Source organism: Vigna unguiculata, chromosome 7 (genome assembly GCF_004118075.2).
Source record: "Vigna unguiculata cultivar IT97K-499-35 chromosome 7, ASM411807v1, whole genome shotgun sequence".
Classification (NCBI taxonomy): Eukaryota; Viridiplantae; Streptophyta; class Magnoliopsida; order Fabales; family Fabaceae; genus Vigna; species Vigna unguiculata.
In genome coordinates this window covers 11,239,574-11,261,200 of record NC_040285.1, presented here as the reverse complement: position 1 = coordinate 11,261,200, position 21,627 = coordinate 11,239,574, and the positions used below count along the sequence as shown (strand labels likewise).

General features: G+C 33.6%; 1 protein-coding gene across 2 annotated transcripts; it reads right to left on the bottom strand.

Annotated features, from left to right (window-relative positions):
* Nucleotides 1–15,901: 15,901 nt before the first annotated feature.
* LOC114191598 (protein IQ-DOMAIN 1) lies at nucleotides 15,902–20,008 on the bottom strand. 2 transcript variants are annotated; one of them, XM_028080868.1, is made up of 6 exons: nucleotides 19,713–20,008; nucleotides 18,969–19,068; nucleotides 18,566–18,892; nucleotides 17,772–17,993; nucleotides 17,530–17,649; nucleotides 15,902–16,996 (listed from the first exon to the last, which is right to left on the bottom strand). In XM_028080868.1, the coding sequence occupies exons 2-6, from the start codon at nucleotides 19,041–19,043 to the stop codon at nucleotides 16,280–16,282; spliced, it is 1,461 nt and encodes a 486-aa protein (XP_027936669.1). In that variant the 5' UTR covers nucleotides 19,044–19,068; nucleotides 19,713–20,008; the 3' UTR covers nucleotides 15,902–16,279. The 2 variants fall into 2 exon arrangements, with proteins under 2 accessions (XP_027936669.1, XP_027936670.1); XM_028080869.1 differs by lacking the exon at nucleotides 19,713–20,008 and adding an exon at nucleotides 19,142–19,446.
* Nucleotides 20,009–21,627: the final 1,619 nt, after the last annotated feature.

Genomic DNA, 21,627 nt, shown 5'->3' with positions numbered 1-21,627 from the left:
CGCCTTGTAGATCACAAACACGAAATCACAATTCCAAGCTACAGCAGTACAATTCGCTTGGCGGGGGACACGTGCCGCCAAGCGTTGCCAGCTCCCAGACCGTGTGGCGGGTGTCGTGTACCGCCAGGCGCATAGCGCCTAAAAAATTCATCTCGCCGCAGGTACCTCCTAGCGGAAAGTCCCTCACCGCCAGGCGCCCGCGAATCAGGTGCCCCTCTGTTTGGTCGCTCTCGCCTAACGATCTCCAGCTCACCGCCGGGCGACATATCAGTAATCTCACTTAACTGATTTTCCCCCTTTCTGGTTTGACTCTGTGACAGTTTGCACTCTAAGTTAGTATAACTAATAGTGAACCTTCCCAACTAATCAACTTCACTTACAAGCAAGTTATCTAATACCACAAGTCTCAATACCATATAAGATCTCCAAACCGAAATTTCAACTAAATATAATGTCTTAAGTACAATATTACTAATCCAATAAACCATTGATAGTCTCACACACCTGTTCTAATTTCATCATCCCGTCATATAGGTAAGCTTATATCAGATTTTCCTTTGTTTACCAATCTTTGTTTAGTACTAATATATTACAATCTATCCGCTTTGGCTCATCTCAATTAACCATACTATTATGCGTTTTCTCCTATCACCATAATTGTCTCCACACGAGTTGTACATCACCCCACTGTCGCTCTAGCTGCAACCCTTACTGTACCTGACACGTATGTCCTCTCTACTTCAACTCCTCAAAGTTCATACTCCAACTACCACATATCATCACCAAATTCTCATATCCCATTACCGCACCCAACTTTGTCCTCCTCACGAATCTAATCCTCCCCAAAATCACGACCCTGCAAAACCCCTCCAGTACACCTCACAACCACACAATTTCCCTTCTCTACGCTTGCGCCTGGCGGCTAGACCATTACCACCAGGCGGTGCTTAGGATTCTAGGAAAACTCCAGAACTTCCAGCGCTGTACAACCCACCTTGGACACTCCTCCATACTGTTATATGCCCATGTTCATCTTTCCGATCGTATACATGCTAGCAAGGGTACTAATTCTTAGCTTTGACCATATCTAATACAATTCCAGTGCAAATCAACACCCATTACCCAAAATTTGTTCAAAAAGATCACTTTGCCAACCCTACGGTTCATATTCACTGTTCCATCTAAAAATGCTCCATGATGGCCCAAGTGAAAAGGAGTTTAGCTTCACCTTGAGTAGATGTTGCTAACTCTTCTTGAATTTGCTTGGCCATGCCTCCTTTGATTAGACCCTTGGCTAAGGTTGTGTAATCACTTTTGGATTTTGAGGTAAGGGAGTCTAATTCTTTCCCATTTTCATTGGACTTAACTTTGCACTTCTTATAAGTTGCTAGAGAAATCCCTAAGACAGGATTATAGGGGAAACGAAGATTAGGGGCTCTGGTGAAGAAACCTGTCACCAAGATCAAAAGAGGACATAGAGGAAACCTATCCTTTCAACGGCCAATGTGATGATGACACATTAACAAAAAAGTCAGATGCATTTAATGTGACAGAACACTTCACACACCTAGAGCAATAATCATTCAAAAACCCTCATTTATATAGAACAAAAATGCCATTCATAAACTAAAATCCTAAAAGGTAAGACGACCATCCAAAACATGCTCAAGGGCTCATCTACCTGTATATCGAATTCGAATTCAACTCGACCATTGATGAAATGGTTATTCACCATAATTTCTAAGATGTTCAAGCACAATGACTATATCCCCCTAACTTTATATAAGGAGCTTGACCAGGGAGTACAACACAATGAATCATTTTTCATACTTACATTATAAATAGGTCCATAAACTCTTACTTACTTAAGCATCAAAGATTCTTTTGCAAGTGGATCTTCTTTTGTCAGGATAGACCTACCTTGCAAAGGCTTTCCCAAGATTTCGTCACGTGTCTTGCAAATTCATAATCCAAACCCCGATAAGAACAAAACGTAAGTATTTTTATTTGAACTATGAAGCTCAGACACGTCTCACAAATTGTGTGTCTAATGGCTAATATGTATCGGAGATATCAAAAAAATGTTCTCTAATATAATTTTAACACGGCTCCAATATATGTTAATAAAGATAAATACAATTATTTTTTAAAAAATTATATAGTTGTAAATTTATTACATAAGTTTATTTTATGATTATAAAAAAGAAACAAATATTATATAATCACTATTTTTCGTCTTTTAGATATTAGATATATTTAGACTTTTTGTATTAGATGACAATATATTTAGATTGTTTTATTTGACTAACTTTGTTTATAGATAATTTTGAATATATAAATATTAGTTGTTAAACAAAATAATTTATAATGATATAATATATAGATTCTTTATCTCATCCTACATTTTGGAGATTACTCATATTAAAGTTTTAGTATCCATGTCATGTTAAAGTATTTGTGTTAGTATTCGTGCTATATAGTTTGAAAGAAACCAAAAGGAGAAAATATTACAAAAGTACTTTTATCACTTCTCTCTTCAAATATATGCATACTAATCTTTGAAGCTCTGACATGACGACTAGCCGCACTTCCCCGCTACACCGCTCCAAAAGCCTTTCTGACACAGACACACATTCGACACATTCACGATACAGTGTCCAGCGAATGGGGTTGGACACGATTCTGATCTTAAACATGACAACAATGACACGATCCACTCCTCGAACACACATGTCACACCCAATGTGGTAGGAAAGAAAAGTCATGGATATTCTATAAAGAGCATATCTGATTCTCAAAAGAATCTTACATAAAGAGGATCTAATTTAGGATAAACCAAAAAGACACAAATGAACAAGATTCAAAATTTTGGACCCATGAAAGAAAAAAAAATGGAAGAGAAAGAAGAGGAAAGAAGAAAAGATATAAAAAGAGGAAAAATGCACAAAATCTAAAATATATGAAAACAATCACCTCTGAAAATTATCCAAATACCCCAACTTTATTTGTTGACACCTATCCATTTCACAGGTTTTCTGTAAAAGCACATTTGGATATTACTAAAATAACCCAACTTTATTCGTTGACACATTCCATTTTAGAGGTTTTTTGGTCAATTACTGTGTACAGAAGAAGCTTTTTGTGTACCCTTCATTAATTACTTGTCTATTTGACTATTTGACCCTTCCTGTTCAGCTTCCTTTTCATTTTCCTGCCCAACTTCATTGACACTTTTCTTAAATAAAGGGCTTTTGGTCTTTATGCTATTCTTTGAAGTTTCCCGCTACAAGGCTGATAAAATTTGAATGTGATTGTGCATTTAATGCGTGATTGACGTTGGTCAAGAGAAGATTACCAGTCTTCTTCTACAGGAAGCCAAGCTATTTCCATTCTTCATTCTTCCACCAAAGGGCATTTTAAAGAGCATAAGAAAAGCCTTCCTGTTGAAGGTTAGTTATGCTTCTTCTTCATGAAAGTTTGTATTTTTTGTACTTCTAATGTGTTGAATAGGGTATCGTCATGGGTTAGTAGTATTTGAAAGTTAGAAGGTTAAGTTTTTTTAAGTTTTGTTTGTTCTTCTTGGTGGTGTTCTTTATTTATTTTTTATTTGTGTGTTTGGATTTTTGTCCTCTTGGGTGCTTAAGTTTCATTTTTTTTCTTTATTTTTTGTGCTTATTTTTCCATTATCCTGTTTCAGAAATCGTTTCATCGGTCGCGACACGGGTTTGCTGCGTTTGCATGTTTCAACGAAAAGGAAAACGACGACAATGAGCAGTGGTGGTTCCTTTCGTGAGCGATGATGGTGGAGAGATCGTGGTTCTGTGGCAGCAGTGGTCTGAAGGGGAAGAGAAGAAAACTCTTTCTGATTAAAATAAGGTTTGGGTTGGTTGTTATGAAAACCCTTTATGAAAAACCCTTTATATTTCGTATTTGTGTTTTCTTAGTTTTGGACGTTGGTGTTTGGTGCTTAGTGTTATGTTTTTAACATTTGTATGTGTTCTTTAGTTAAAGGTTTGTGTTGGTCAAAGGTTTGTGCTTTATATATATTTCGCAAGGGATATGGTGTTTAGGTGTTAAAATAGCATGTAAAGATACATTTTACAATTTATTGTTTGATTTGATGAATGTTTTTTTTTCTGTGTTAAAGTTCTTAACTTTTTAGTTGTTTCTTGGTTCTTTTTCTTTTTATTTTTCTTCCTGTTTGATGGCTTTCATGTACTTGAAGAGTAAAACTTTTTGGGAGATAGTTTTTGAATGTTTCTATTATGTGTTTAGATTATTAAATTTTAAAGTTCTTAACTTTTTTTTTGTTGTTTCTTTGTTATTCTTCTTCTTGTTTGATAGCTTTCATGCACTCGAAGTTTTAGGAAGACAATGGATGTCGTTATCGATTTGATGCCATTGTTATGGACGAGAGTTACGGAGTTCTTGATTCTTGATAAGAATCTGAAAATGGAGGTTTATATATATATATATATATATATATATATATATAGGCTTAAAGATACATTTGGTCCCTATTTTTGTTGATTTTATTCAATTTGGTCCTTATTTTCGTTTTATGTTCAATTAGGTCCTCATTTTCGTCAAATTGTGGTCAATTTGGTCCTTTTCACTAACGGTGTTTAAATAGTTAACGTTTTTGAACAGTACATGCTACGTGTCAGCTTTTGGTTTTTATTATTATTTTTTTTTTTTTAATTTTTTTTAATTTCAAAAAAAAGTGGCCACGTGTCAAGTCATAATTGTGCCACGTGTGAATGCTAGTGCCACGTGTCAGTTTGTAGTTGTATTATTTATTTTTGTTCAATTTAGTCCCGATATTCGTTATTTTTGTTCAATTCAGTCTCTATATTCGTTATTTTTGTTTAATTTAGTCTCAAAATTTGTTAAAATAAAACCATTTAATTTTTTAAATTGACATTATTATAAGTTATTTTTTAAATTTAATTATAAATTATAATATTTAATTATTAATTGAATATAATTCTTAGAATCAATTGTTAAATAGAATATAATTATTTAAATATTATTAAAATATAATTATTAAAATTTTAAAAATATATATTAACATCTGTAAAATTTACATTTAAATTTAAAATATTTAATATTTTTATTGCATTTTAGATATTAAAATCTAAAATATTTTATATGTAAATGTTATTTTTACAAATATTAGTTTATTTTTCTAAAATATTTTGAATATTTAAAATATTTGTATATATCAATTTTAAAAATATTTTAGAATACAAATATTAGAAAAAAAAATAATTATATTCTTATAATATTTTAAATAATTATATTCTATTTAGCAGTTAAATATAAGAATTTATATAATTTATAATTAAATTTAAAAAATAATAAATTCAAATGTCAATTTTAGAAAAGATATTAATATAATTTGTATAAAAGATATTAAATTTAGTGTCAATTTTAAAGGGACAAAAATGATTTATTTGAACAAAAATTGGAAATAAATTGAACAAAAATAACGAATATAGGGACTAAATTGAACAAAAAAAATAATACTACCACAAGCTGACACGTGGCACTAGCATTGACACGTGGCACAATTGTGACTTGACACGTGGACCATTTTTTTGAAATTAAAAAAATTTTAAAAATTTTAAAAATTTAAAAAAAAATTTAAAAAAAATCAAAAAAACCAAGAGCTGACACGTGGCATGTACTGTTCAAAAACGTTAACTATTTAAACACCGTTAGTGAAAATGACCAAATTGACCACAATATGACGAAAATGAGGACCTAATTGAACATAAAACGAAAATAAGGACCAAATTGAATAAAATCAACAAAAATAGGGACCAAATGTATATTTAAGCCATATATATATCATTGTTGTATGCTGATGTTGGATTAGTCTAGAGTTATTTACTGATATCATTGTTGTTTTCAAGGTGGAAGGGAATCTTATGTGGCTAAAACTAATGAATTGTACAAGTTTGTCATAGTTATTGGTTTCAATTTGCTTATATGTGTTTGAATGTACATATTAATTTGGAAGTGTTGCAAGTTGGGTGTGTAATCTGTCATTTCTTATGAAGTTAAAGAAATATGGCTAAATAGTGAGGATACTGGAGCATATGGTAATTTTAATTGTTGGCTAGAATCCTTAAATATCTTTCAATAATTTAAGATATTTGTAGCTTTGATCTTAACGAAGTTTCATATTAATTTCAAATATATTAATTTTAAAATATATTAATTTCAAATATATTAATTTAAGATATATTAATTTAAGATAATATATAAATTGTTCTAGATTTGATAGGTTTCTTTGTCATGATTAGCCACCTCACGAGTTCCATATCGTGCCATTTATATTGTTGTTCGAGGTATTTCTCATAATAGGTTTGCTTCCATTAGAGGGAATAATAAAGGCTAAGTTATTTACGCGTGTGTTCTTACATTGAAGGTTTTCTAATAATCTCATTTAGTATGATAAAATTTATTGTATGAATTTCAATTGATCTGAGTTCTCATTTCCTTTTCAAAACACGATGTGGAGTTGGGTGTATATACAGAGAGAGTGAGGGGTTGGGAAAGGCGAGAAAAGAAGAAAGGGGAGGATTGTGGTTTGGCTATCTCATCATGCCAATTCCAGCGCATGAAAAATTTTAATGTTTAACAATTCTATTTTACTTTTGTTAGTTGGTATATTGGGATTCTACTTCCTTAAAGGTGTTGACCATGGAATATGTACCAATTTTTCATCTTCACTGATGCATGTTTATTAGGTCTCCTTTTTATGACACTGATATTACTAGTACATTTAAGAGTTTTTACCTCGCAGTATATGCCTCAGTTCCTGCACACCCGCTACATATAAACACACGGTGGCATTTTTGTAATTAAAGTCACATTTTATGCCTCGGTTCTTTTATAACCGAGGCAGTAGGGACCTTATGCTTCGGTCCTCTTGCCAACCGAGGCATATAAGAAGCATATGCCTCGGTTTCAAATTAACCGAGGCAATATCGCATTGTAGGGTTAACAAAAACCCCAAATCTTTTCACTGCAGCAGCAACACTTGCGATTTTCTTCTTCTTCGAGCAACCCACACGCAACTTCCACTCTTCCATTGCACGCCAGCCGTTCGTTTCGACTTCACCACCGCTGCAGCGCCGCTACACTGCCGCTACACCGCCACGGGAGGTTGTTTCGGGGCCGCCGTTGCATCTTCTTCTTCGAGCAACCATCACCACTCTTCAAGTGCGCCGTTCGTTCCGCCTGCACCGCCGCTGCACTGCCACTTCACCATTGACGAGATTGTTCCGGCGCCGCTGCATCTTCGTCTTCTCCGAGCATGAAGTTCATCGTCATCAGATCTGGTGTTTTATGGGCTGCTTTACAAGAATCAACTACTGGTTGGGTCTTTTAATTGCTTTTATTTATTGATGGAAGTAAATGAAATTGCCATTATTATGGTTTGTGATATTGATTGATGTTGATAATTTGAGGTCAGATTTAAGAATGAATGTTTATGCCATTTTGTCATTGTTGATGCCATTCCATGTTCTGGGCTTATGTTTGTGTTAAAAATTATGTTATTGGCAGTGATTGAATCACAAAGATGCCATTTTTTCTTTTCATTCCAGCAATAGAATTATTGTTTTACCTCCATAAAAATCCGTGGTATTTTCTCTAAGTTTAATCTTTCAATGCTTCGCAACTGTTTCTTTTTTTCTCAGTGTGATTGAAGCACCCACAGGTAATGAGGAAAGTGAAGACCCGAGTTTTTTTTTTTAATTTCTGGTACACAATTAGGCCTCGGTTGGTGGAAACCGAGGCAATAACTATACAATATGCCTTAGGTTGATAACCGAGGCATAAAGAAGTATCTTTTTACCTCGGCAGTATATGCCTCGGGTGCGAACCCGAAGTTAAAAATTAAAAATAACCGCTGTCGTTTTTCTTCCTTGCACAAGTGTATATGAGAGTTATGTCTGAGAAATTTTTTACAACTGCTCCTAACTCTTATTTTACTCCTGGCACAAGTATTATTACAACTGCTCCTAACTCTTACCCCACAATTTATTATTCAATGCTCCTAACTCTACCTTGGCCTTTATTCTCAGGGCTTTTTAAACATTTGAAGGTGTGCATCTTCCCAATTGGCAAATTATCCAACCATCCCTCTCTCTTCTCTAGGGGTAATTCCTAAAAAAAAAAATATGAACTTTATAGTTATGTTTAAATTGAGGATTGAGATGTTGTAACTAATTTTTGAGTAAAACTATACTTAAGATTATAGTTATGTTTAAAATTCACTCTTTTATATTTCTCTCATGTAATATAAATAATATAACGATATAAATAAACTTCTACCGATTCTTTGTTCGTTGCTTCTATTTTTTTTTTTAAGATTCAATTATCCAATTCATCAAAATTAAGTAGATTAATTTTATTATTAGAATTTGCAAATAGGACTCTAAAATAATTTGATAAACATGTTTCCCTACGCAAATAGCCTTCCAAAATTCCTTTTCAGAAATGCAAAATCATAATAAGAACCATTTACAGTTTTGCAAGATTTATATCTGGACATTATGCTCTTTACGTTTTTTCTTTTCTTTTCGTACCCTTAGTATTAATGGATTTATTTCACGTATTTTTACATGGTCCATTCATGGTTATTTTATATTTTGTACGTTCTATCATTTTGTATTTTTTTAGAGAGCTTACTTTTTAAATTTTGTAAATATATATTAATTTTTTAAATTTATAAATTATTTTAAAGTTAATTCTATTTGAAATTTAACTACAAGTTAGGGATGACAAATAAACATGTCCCGTGAGTAGGGATGGCAAATAAACCCGTCCCTGTGGGTATTTTCTGAATCCGTCCCCGTTTTGACGGGAAATTTCCGCATTGACTGGGTATGGGTATGGGGAATCCCCGAATTTTTCAGTTGAGTATGGGGATGGGGATGGAGATGTAGATATCCCCACCATAATACTCGTCCCGCCATATCTTCATCCTCGTTTAAATTATTAAAATATTCACAATTAATTAAGTAAATATATATATATACTTTCTATTTTTTATTTCTTTTAATTATTTGGTTTGTCATGAAACTCATTCGCATCTCTAATATATTTTTTTATCTTATCATAACCTTTATGTAATTATGTTAAAATGATGTATGTCAATTAAAAAAATTTTATGTCTAACATTTGAATATTTCTATTATTTTTTAATATTTTTATTTATTGTATATTTTCCTTTCACATGAGAATGTTTAATACTCTCAATTTAAGTGTTTAATAGCATAAACCTTTTATTTACTAGGTAATATAAAAAACAACAATTCTTTACTTATTATTATTAATTTTTGTTTAATTTGAAGAACTTTTTTGTTTTGCTAAAACAATTTTTGTTATTTCTCAACCATTGAGTACATATGTTGATATTTGAAAAGTTTTCTTAGATCTCTAAGATATTTTTCATCTTATCATACCCTTAATCATACATTTGTTTTTCTTTGTACGATTCTTTTTAATAGTCTCCAAATTATTTTTTATTTCTTCTAATTATTTGGTTTGTCATGAAACACATTCGCATCTTTAATATATTTTTTTATATTATCATAACATTTATGTAATTATGTTAAAATGATGTATGTTAATTAAAAAAAATTATGTCTAACATTTGAATATTTCTACTATTTTTTAATATTTTTATTTATTGTATATTTTCCTTTCACATGAGAATGTTTAATACTCTCAATTTAAGTGTTTAATAGCATAAACATTTCATTTACTAGGTAATATAAAAAAATTACTTATTATTATTAATTTTTGCTTACTTTGAAGAACTTTTTTGTTTCGCTAAAACAATTGAAGTAAACAAACATTTAAAATATTTTTTAATTTGAATATTTTTTTCTTTTATATTTTTTTAAAAATATTTTTAAATTTTATCAACTAGGTTTCACCAATGTTTGCAAATTTAATAAATGTTTTGGTTCTCATTAAATTTTATTTGGTATTCTAATCTATAATGTAAACAATTACAATTTATTTTTTATTTTAAAGTATTTGATATCGAAGAAATAATCATCCTCATAATATTAAATATTTGATAATTTTATGTTTCTTTTACCGTAATTTTTTATTATTTTATAAAAATTAATTAAAATTAATATAAAGTAGTAAGAAAATGGGTACGGGTATGGGTACGAGATTATACTCGTTACCCGATGGGGATGGGGATGAGATAAAAGTTTGATACCCATTGGGTTTGGGTATGGGGATGTGGATGAATTTTTTTGATGGGGATGGGTATGGGATAGCAAAACTCATCCCTTATCCGTGGGTATTGCTTGAACCTGTCTCCATTTTGACGGAGAATTCCGCATTGACTGGGTATGAGTATGGAGAATCTCCGACATTTTCAATTAGTTATGGCAATGGTGATGAGGATGTACATATATGTCCCGTCCTAACCAAAACCAACTAAAATTATAAAAATATATCATTTATACAAACCAATTAAAATCAATCAAGCTCTATATACACGTTAACATTATTATTATTATTATTATTATTATTATTATTATTATTATTATTATTATTATTATTATTATTATTATTATTATTAGTTTAAGTTAAGTATTTTTATAAGTCGCTACTCTGAATTGAGATGAGAATTAAACTTTTAAGTTAAACTTTGTATTTGACAGCTACTTTCTTAATGTCAATTTGTTGATGTACTTATTATGTAGGGACTATATTACACAATATACATACATTCTAATTTAACAACAATGCATACACATTTAATTTTAATATAATATACATCTATTTATTTCTACATGTATTTTTATTTTAAAATTTTAACAAATATCATGTTGTACTTATTTTTTACAGGACCATATTACATAATCTACCTACATTTTATTTTAACAACAACTTTGCATGTACATTTTATTTTAATATAATATATAACTCAAAACTACAATTATCAATTTTAACAATGTAACAATATTATTTTATTATACATTACTAATCAATTAGTGATTTTTATGATTTAAAACAAATAAATTCATATTTGATTATTATTTTTTAATCTTATCATTATTATTAATATTATTATTAGCATAATCTATTATTAATATTAATATAACAATAATTATATTAATTATATAATAATAAATTATAATTATATAAACAAATAATTTATTTAAATATATCAATAATTATTAAAAGAAATTAATCCAAATAAAAAAAACAAAGGCACGGGTCTCATATTAGTTAAACATATAAAAACAACATTTTTCTTATTATATTATTGGCTTAATTAGACTTTTGGTCCCCTACTTTTTCTCCGAGATTCATTTTGGTCCTCTCTTTTTTTCTGGGTTCAATTTAGTCCCCCAATTTGTTAAAACAGTTTAAAATGGTCTCTCCCGTTAGTTTTAGTTAAACGACGTCAGAATAGTGTCATTGTGTCTGTTTGGAACAGGGACGTGGTAAGTCCTGAGTACCTTGTCATCAATGTGGTGTAATGAGGTGGCAATGAAGGTTATTTATGGAGATAGAAGTGTTCATTTGCCCTAATTTCAGTCGTCTTCTTCGTCCTGCTGGAGTTCATCTTCATTTGGCAAGCTTTCTTAATTTTGAGTGATGTCTAGGGGCCATTCTTCTTCATCTTGCTCCTGTAACTCGTGGGGTACGCAAAATCCAAGGTTATCTAATCATGGTGGTGGTGTTTTGTCTCACGGTGGAGCGCCCATTTGCAACTGTGGAGAAGTTGCTGTGTTAATAACAGCTCGAACTACTAAAAATGGTGGGAAGCAATTTTGGGGTTGTCCTAATTACAGGGTTAGATCCATCACCCTTTTTCTGTGATTCGTTGATCAATAATTGTTTGCAACTAACATGAAGGTTGTTTTGTGTTGTGGATGTTGTCAATAACAGAGGGGAAGTGAAGCTTTCATTGGTTGTAATTACTTTAAATGGTGTTCGGAAGATGCTGCTGATGAAAGGGATAACACTATTATAAGGCAAAGAAGGAAGATATTTATTCTGGAGAAAGAACTTAAGGGATCCAGAATGTTTGTTAATGTTTTACTAGGGATAATGGGTTTATTAGTTGTAATGAACATCATTGTGTTGTCACGATTGATGAAAAGTGTGTGATTAAATCTGTATTCGGTGGTGTTGAAATTTGTATTGGGTGTATCAGTTTGTGTATTGGGGGTATCAGTTTGTGTTTTTCGTTTTATTGTCTTGAAATATGTAATTGGAAAGCTCAATTGTTATATGACTTAGTTAATTAATGAAAAATTGGTGTTAAAGAAATTTGTGTTTGGTATCCTACTTACAAGCATTACAAACATTCAATAACGACAATTTTTCAATCATAAGCCAATATTATAGAAACACATCATTGTACTTGTTGTTACAGCACAAAAGACATCAAATAGTGTTTTGGATTTTTGAACTTACAATGTAAAACATGCAAATTAAAAGTGGACAAAACATTCTTGACTTAGAAATCTAAAAGCTGCATAATACATCAAAGCTCCAAAATAAATTGTGCAGCATCAAAAAAAGCATAAGTCATCCTCATGGCTTCCACACACGTCCTCTCCTATGCTGTAGTTTCTGCCTTCTATTGGGTATGGTTGGACGAGGAATTGGAAGGTGGCATGGGTGTGGCTGCTGTGATGACTAAGGTGGCTGTTGTGATGACTGAGTTGGTTGAGTCATAGGTGTTGGTGGTGGCTGCTGTGATGACTGAGTTGGTTGAGTCATAGGTGTTGGTGGTGGTGGCTGAGTTGGTGGTGCTGGTTCAGTTGGTGGTGTTGGCTGACTTCCTGCTGCTGTTGCAGTTGGTGGTGCTGTTTCAGTTGATGGTGTTGGCTGAGTTGATGGTGTTGGCTGAGTTGGTGGTGTTGGTTCAGGTTGTTGGGGACAACTTTTTTGATTATGACCAACTTCTTTGCATATGCTACATTTTTTAGTCATGCCATGTTTTGTAATCTGCTTCCCATTCTTGTTCATCTCCCAAACTTCAAGTCTTCTTTTCTTTTTGGGTCTTCCAGGTAGAATTCGTTTAGGAGGGGGCAATACATCTGGAAATTCTGTTTCAATCCACATTTGCTGCCCGTTACAAGGGTATATGATGGAATTGGGTTGTCTCTTAATGTGTTTTCCAACCTACTACTTAACCACTTAGCATTAAGCATTTTCACATTGAATTCTCTGCTGCACTTGTGCTTGTCATTAATTCTCCTTAACTGCCATATGTGTGTTTCAGCCATATAAGCACAATATGCAAACCAAGAACACTTCCCTTTCCCACCCAAACATATCACTCTACATCTACGTTTATCATTTTTTTGAAGTTTAAGCCTTCTTCCAGATTGCACTCCATATGTCCTTATTGCCTCTATAAATGCCTCTTTATCTGGAAAATATGTTCCAACTTCCCACTGGTATTGGGCCATACTTTTGGGCATTTTAAAGGTCCCAAAGTTTGCCTTACATTGGTTGCGACTGGCCAATGAGTCATCACTGTACATGTCATCTGATTCCCACCCATCATCAGATAACCCCCTATCTCGCATATCAACATGGTCACTGCCATCAAATTCTAAATCGTCATCCTCACTATCTTCTTCCCCATTTCCTTCCCATAAATTGTCCTCATAATGGACACTTACATCAACTAGATCAAAATCAGTTTCATCTTCATTTCTCTCCTCCCGACCTACTGCCTCATGTGCCTCAGCTCCAGTTTCATCACCTTCACCTACTGCATCAGCTCCAGTTTCCTTATCTATAGCTACTCCATCAGCTCCAGCTTCATCACCTTCTGCACGAACTCCAGTTTCCTTATCTACAACTACTCCATCAGCTCCAACTTCATCACCTTCTGCACGAACTCCAGTTTCCTTATCTACAGCTACTCCATCAGCTCCAACTTCATCACCTTCAACTTCTGCATGAATTCCAGTTTCCTTACCTACACCTACTCCATCAGCTCCAGTTTCATCACCTTCAACTACTGCATCAGCTCTAGTTTCCTTACCTACACCTACTACATCACCTCCAGTTTCCTCAAATTCAGTTTGTGGCTCCACCCTAATGTTATGGTGACTATCTGCGTCATCTTCCAATTCATATTCCATATCAAAAACGTTTTTATCCTGTTGCATTTCAGCTTCATGAACAACATTATTATCCTGCACAGGATTAATGTGATCTCCATCGCCACAACCACTGTGACCATCCATCTCAGCCTGGACCTCAACATTTGTAGTTCCTATTTCTGCAACCACCTCTTCCGGGAAGTATTCCAAAACATTGTCCACAACCTCAGCTTCACAAATTGAGTGATTAACATACATATGAACCTGCCCATTCCTTCTAGCAATTCTAACCATTTGCATTACACCCATGTCATCAGTCAAATTTTTCAAGTTGTTCTCCAATACCTCTGACCTACTAACATTATACCACAAATCTTTAATGTTTACATAACCTATTTCCCTAAGTATTCCCATTATTTCAAAATAGCTCCACCTATCTGGGTCACACGCCAACGTGGGCGTTAACCCATTACTATAACTCCACCTAGCTTCATTCCTTTCAAAGTATCCTCCATGGTGGACCACCACCTCAAATCTATCATCACACATCCCAACCTATAAAAATACATATTCCAAGTTACTCGACGCACAACCAATGCCCACATATACAATACATATTACATCCCATGCCCCAAAAAAGTCAAAACGTGACCACAACCCACTAACCACAAACAAACGGGACCACCACAAAGCAACGGGACCACAACCCACACACCATTACAAACACACACAGACAGAATAACACATAGAAAATAATACCAACACCGACAAAGACAATACTATATAAGTAAAACGCGACATTCAATCCATAGAAAAACCAGAAAACTTACCTTCGATTTCGTCCCACTATGAACATAGCGATGAACCTTTGCCGCACCGAAGGAGACCGCGAACCCTAATATATTGATTGATTGATTTTCGCTTCTTCCTCGAACCCTAATTTGTTCAATCGTTATCCCCAAATTCTTCCTCGCACCCAAATTTCTTTCTTCCACGAACCCTAATTTCTTTCTTCCAAGAACCCTAATTTCGCTTCTTCCAATTACCGCTGCTTTTAATTTCTCGTTTTGTATTGTCCACATAATCTGATGTCCCTACTTGACACGTCATGTAAAATTGCCACAGTATCACATCAAATCACTCTGCCGTTAATTTTTTTAACGTTGTTAACACACAGGACTGAATTGAACCTCCTACATAAACTAGGGGACTAAATTGAACCCCGAAAAAATAAGAGGACCAAAATGAACCTCGCATATAAAGTAGAGGACCAAAAGTCTAATTAAGCCTATATTATTTTATTCAACAATTCTGTTATTTTATTCCTATACTATTGTTTTATTTAAATATTTTATTCTTCTCACTTAAGAAGTGCTATTCATATTCTGCTTGTAATTTTTTAGACATGTTTTATTTCTCATCCTAACTCTTAGCCTCCTTATAAAAGGAAGAATGCATAAAACTATTTACTTTTTTGAAAATAAATTTCTTTTTAGACATTGGTATTTATTTCTTTTTATAGAAATTAAAATGAATCAAATTATGAAATCCAAAACAAAAATCTTTTTGGAGATAAAAATTAAGACTTTTAAGAGTGAAAAATATGATCAAATACATAAATGTGTGTGTATATGTATATTTTTTTTATTTAGCATACCAATTAAACAGGATAAGAGCAGAGCTGTTTACAAACACTTTTTTCTTGGGGGTGTACTCATACTGAACATAGGTTACAGAACACAGTAACATTTAACTGTCCTGATAAATGACTCAAATGATGGGGACAAAGAAATTAAATATACATTTTATATCACAAATAAGAATCAATAGTAACAGAGAGATACTGGGGAGGCTCTGAAAGTCATTCTGACAGCTGAATGATCTCTTGTCCATAGTACTTTCATGAACCACCTATGATCCCCTCAGCAGCACAAATTGTGAGTACATACATACATGAGTGGAATACGACAAATACACAAATGTAGTAGGTAAAACAGTTTTCACCCCCAAATCAATACAAAAATGATAAGATGAAGATACACATGATAAATAAACAAATAAATAAATAAAGGGACAATTGAAATGAACTTTTGTCTTATTCTTGCCATCATATTTCAACTGATTGTTTTTGCATCCTTTTTCCTGTGGCTATGTAATCAACCAGACACACCATTTCCCACAGTGATTTCAGCATTGAAGCTGCTTTCAACCTTTGGTGGACCTGAATGCCTTCTTGGTCTAGCAGGTGAAGCAGGGAAACTGAGACGCTTCTTTGCAGTCCCAGCAGGGGACCCTGACCCTTTATCTGGGGTCACATTTTCTGCAGCTAGTGGACTTTGCATTCTGGACTTGGCTTTGGCAGATTTAGTTGGCACCATGTAACTTGGGATTGCTGGGGAGCTTGCAAGGCTTTCATCATCTCCTACAGTTGATCCACCAATGGAGTGCCTCCTTGGCCGCTCTGACTGCACACTCAACACACTTTTAGTGTCATCATCTATGGCCAACATGTCCTTTGGACTCACTTTCTTCACCTTCTTAGCAGCTGCTGGAGGAGCTGACTTGGGAGGATTTGAATGCGATTGCTGGGATTGTGACTCAAAGTTAGGTGAGCCTGGATTTTGGCTCGCTGTTGGAGAATGCTTCTCAGAATTCAGCTGAAATTTAGCAAATGATTTGCTGATTTCAGCACTGGTAATGCCACGCCCAGAACTTCTAATAGATTTATTGTCATTCTTTTCTTTCTCCCCCAAGCTATGGCTCTCCCCGGGCCGGGCTGCCGTCCATCGTTCCAACCAACTCCAACCCCAGGTTGGATTGGTTGGATCCATGAACATTGGGTTTATGGATCTTGATGAACTCTTCCAGTTTTGCTGTAAAGAATGAAGTAGCATTTGTTTAAGAGTAGTATTATTTTGACACCCAACAAACTTTTACACACTTTTCATCCACTATTTTATTTTTCAATCTCTAGAAGTTAACTTTTTCAATGACCAAAATACTCCTAAAAGTGGGTTGTGGAGTGGCGCATCCAGTTTCAAAAAAACATTTTCCTTTGTTAAAAGTCAAACCCGGGAGTTAAATGTATTCAAAACCTCATGGAAATCACACCAGTAGCCATATTCTTATTATAGTCCATTATATATTATGTATTATTTTCTGACATAACAAAATAGTTTGGACAAATTTCCCAGTATGCATAAGCTAAATTTTAATTTTATGGAAGAAGTTTAAAGCATTTTACCTTTCTTATTTTCTTCTCTTTTGAGTGTTAATTGAAAAATTTATCCAAACAAGAGTAAAGTCAATTGTTCTCTGAATTCACCAAAAAATTTGCTTCATATATCCTTTCTCATTTCAGTTTCACTATCCTAACAAATGTAAATTCACAGGAGAAATAGAAAACCTGGTGAGAGAATGAATAAGCCATTGCTCTTTCTCTTCTCATAGCAGCTTCATACTTGCTCAGTAACTTGGCTTCAACCTGTTCTTTCGATTGTACACTGTCATCCCATTCCTCACCAAGCTATTATAGGAATTTGAAAAAAGTTAAAATCATTCAAAATCCATCTAAAAGTCAAGTAAATATTATCTTTATGTCAACAGGATCAAAAACAGAAAATAAGTCAAGGGAAATGAAACACAGACCTTCATGCTCTCTAGCTCTTTTGCATGTTTCTGTAAGAGCTGTTTCTGCAGAGCTTGATTCTCCTCCAACATCCTGAGCCTCCTAGAACGAATCTGAGTTTGCAAATGTGCAAAAGTCTGCATGGAACGGAGGGTACTAATGGCTTGTCGTTTCACCACTGGCCCTTCCATGAGGGATCTCAACCTCACCAGTCCCCTCAGAGCCCGCAGTGCCCTTCGTGCCTAAATGATTATAGAGAAATAACTCAGCTTGCAGGCCGTTTATCATGAATCAAGAAGCTTTCTTTTGCAGCAATTATTGATTACTTATGACCTCTTAACTTAGTGTTTGGTACTTAAAAACACATAGTTAACCCATTTGGTCCTTAAACGATATAGCAATTTTGATTTTTATCTTTATTTCAAACTTTGATCCTGTTAGGTCCTATACTTAAGAAATGCAATTGTCATTTGTTAACACCATTGGACGAAGAGAACTACATCCATGTATTTCTTAAGTATGGAAACCTAATAGGATCAAAGTTGAAGATAGGGACAAAAACCAAAATTGCGTGACCAAAAACAAGGTTAACCCTTTAATAAATATATACGTTTTGGCACTGATTCGTATTTTAAGAGTTCGAACTGACCAACTGTTAGTATACAGTGAACAAGAAAGTGTTATATCATTATTGTAACTGAGGTTTTCTCACTAGTAGTTGTAAGCAAAAGTACAAACATTCAACAGATAATGGAAAGAGGGAAGCTGAATGGAATAAGTTACATCGGTTTAAATGAAAAATAGCAAAATATACCAAGTATCCCCGAAAAGCTTTCTGAATCCTTATTGCTGCCACTCCCTCTGTTGGTTTACTGTGTAACTGAACAATTGTAGTGGCTTGGACCTCCACAGGTTCTGTCTGAACAGCAGGAACAGGTTCTGTATGAACAGCAGGAACCGGTTCCTCCACAACCACTGCAGTTGCAACTTTGACGCGATCATGACTTGTTTCAATCTCAGAGTGAGGTAAAATAACCTCAGGTGGAGGAAGAGGAGGTGCTGCTTTATCCGTTTCAGATTGAGATGCTGAAGTCTGCAACTTTTGTTTTCCAAACCATTTCTTCTTTGGTCTGCTTGTTTTCTGCAAAAGCAGTTGCTAACACTATAAGGAAAATGTTGGATACCTGAGAAATGTTAACTATAAATTTCATCTGAACCTGATCGTTCCTCTCCTTTGATTCAGGGCTTAGAGCTTTCTTCACAGTAGAAAACCAACTTCCCTTCCTCCCCATTCTCTTCGCATTCCTCGCTTAGACCCTTAACACAGGAAATATGTAAATTTCATGATATCATCTCTCACAAGCCAAAATAATTCAAGAATTCAGCTTGCCTTTGAATAGGAAATCCAATATCACCAACTTATATCAGTAAATGCTGCTAGAGCTATGAAATTTGATGCTGAAAAATTAATTACGTAAGCCTTTTAGCTTTTGAAAACAAGAAGAAAAGGTATGAAAAGGAAACCAGAAACCAGCTTCTGGCTTCTGGTAGAGAAATTCATCATCAAGACTGAACTATTGAGCAATTCAAATACTTATCCCTAAAGGAATCCAAATGGCATGTGAAAAATACAGAGAGTTATTTGAAATCCTCATTCGCTGAATCATACTGAATCCAACAGTATGAAGAACCGGATTATCTTCCTTTTTGCATTTCACTGCAAAGAACCACATAGAATGCAGATTTATCTAATAAAATCAGCATTTCCAGTGAAATTATGCAACACCCTTGTGCTGAAACTACCAGAATTTTCACCAATTCAAAACAAGGAAAGAAATCGAAGAACTTTAAACATTAAACGGGTCCAAAAACATGTCGAGGAAATGGGAAAGTGCAAAAATAGCAATTTTAAATGAATTTGAAAAAAAGGGGGTCAAAATTTAGATGGAAAATGATGGTACCTGAAGTGAAACCAAAGAGACAGATCTGAATGAAAGAGCTTGCAAGTTGTTCTGGGCCTATGTGTCTCTGAACAAAAAGTAACAAAAAGATGAAAGAACTTGGAGATTACGCTTGCACTATCTCCCCTGTAAAGCAGGGAAATGCAATCAGATCTTGGGAAGGGACAAAGGGTTTCAATGATACGAGAGCATGAGAGAGAGAACAGCTGGTTCAGCAAATACTGTGACCCCACTACTTGTTTTAGGGAAAGTGGGACCCACTTAGTTATCATGGTTCAGGAAAAACCTTGTGTCCAAGGTCCCGTTTTTGCTGGTTTAGTTACCTTGTTAACCGTGTGTCCCATGATGAATGATGACCCTTTCCATGGATGCTGATGTTGGTCCCACTCATGGCAGTGATTGCCCATTACCACTGCCACTGGCATTCATGTTCTACATTTTTTTTCATCTCTCTCTCTCCTTGCTGTTTTTTTTTTTTGTCTTCAACACTTCCTCAATAAATTATCATTTAACTGCTTTCCTTGTCTTAACTGTTGCCTGCATAGATTTTTCATTACTCTGTAAGTTATTAATGTCAATAGTTATTCATACAATAATGAACCATTAATATTAGATAAAAATCCTCAATTGGATCGACCGTATTTATAAAAAAAAAAAAGTGTTTGGATAAATTACTATGAGAAGTTACTTACTTTACCGTACTAAGTTTTTATATTTGTGTATATATGTAAAAAAAAAGGAAAATTTAAGAAATTAATTTGCATTGAATTATTTTTTTGAAGGCTAATGGTATAGAAGACAAAGATAGATTTTGTGAATTATTATCATTATATGGCACCTTGATATTTATATTGTTTTTTTCGAAAATAATACCTTATGTACTAGATAAAAGCTAGATTCTTTTCTTCCGTTCTTTCTTTCCTTGTATACTTTTGCATTTTCGTGTTTTTTCTCTTGCTGACGTGAGAAAGTAATTTTGAGGAACTTTGCTTTTGCTTATCAATATAGAAAGTACCTATTAGTGGTAAGTTGCCAACACCCTATTATGCAAACGTGTAACTCATAAACTACTCAATAAGATACATTAGCAACGATTAATGAACCACGTTTGGGATCGGATAATTACATCTTCACACGTTAACACCTTGATATAGCACAAACAATTTAAGGTATGAATTATCATAATGGTATCCATGTAGCGTTTTGTTGTTTGGAAGAAAATAATTTAAGCTTGTTAGAAGAAAATGACTCAACAATTTTGTCGGTGATCATAATATTCTATTCTTGATTCGTTTATTTTGTTGGTGATGTTTAAGAAGCCAAATTACCAAATACTACACAGAAGTGGACAAGAAAAGGACGAAATTACCCTATGATTATTTATGAAAACCGTCGGCGAAGGGGTATCGTTGACCTGGTGTTTTAAAGCATTAATCGAACGTTGTTGCCTTCAACATTTGACACTTGTCATCTGATTAAATTCTTTTGTCAATTTAGTTTCACAAATGTGTCATTTTAGATATTATAAAATTTTAATTATAGAATTAGTCTTTTAGTGTTTTAAAATTAAGTAACTTTCATCCGTTAATAATATGTCATCAAATTGCTGGCAAGAAATACTACATGTGTGTATGTAACTTATTACTCATTTATGCTATTACTAGTTTGTGTGGCAACTAATGGGAGGAAGAAAATAATGTAAATAAATTCAGGAGGCATCGTAACAATTTAAGAAAAGTTTCAAAAACATGTTTTAAGAAAATGGTGTTGGTACATATTCGATCCAAATCTCAAGATCCAAAATCAATTTATACGAAGTCCTCAATTCTTCCAAAAAAAAGCATATCCTAAGATATTAGGCAGATTTTTAAGTTTATACTCACTTACAACTGCCTTTTATATGTTAATATTTTAT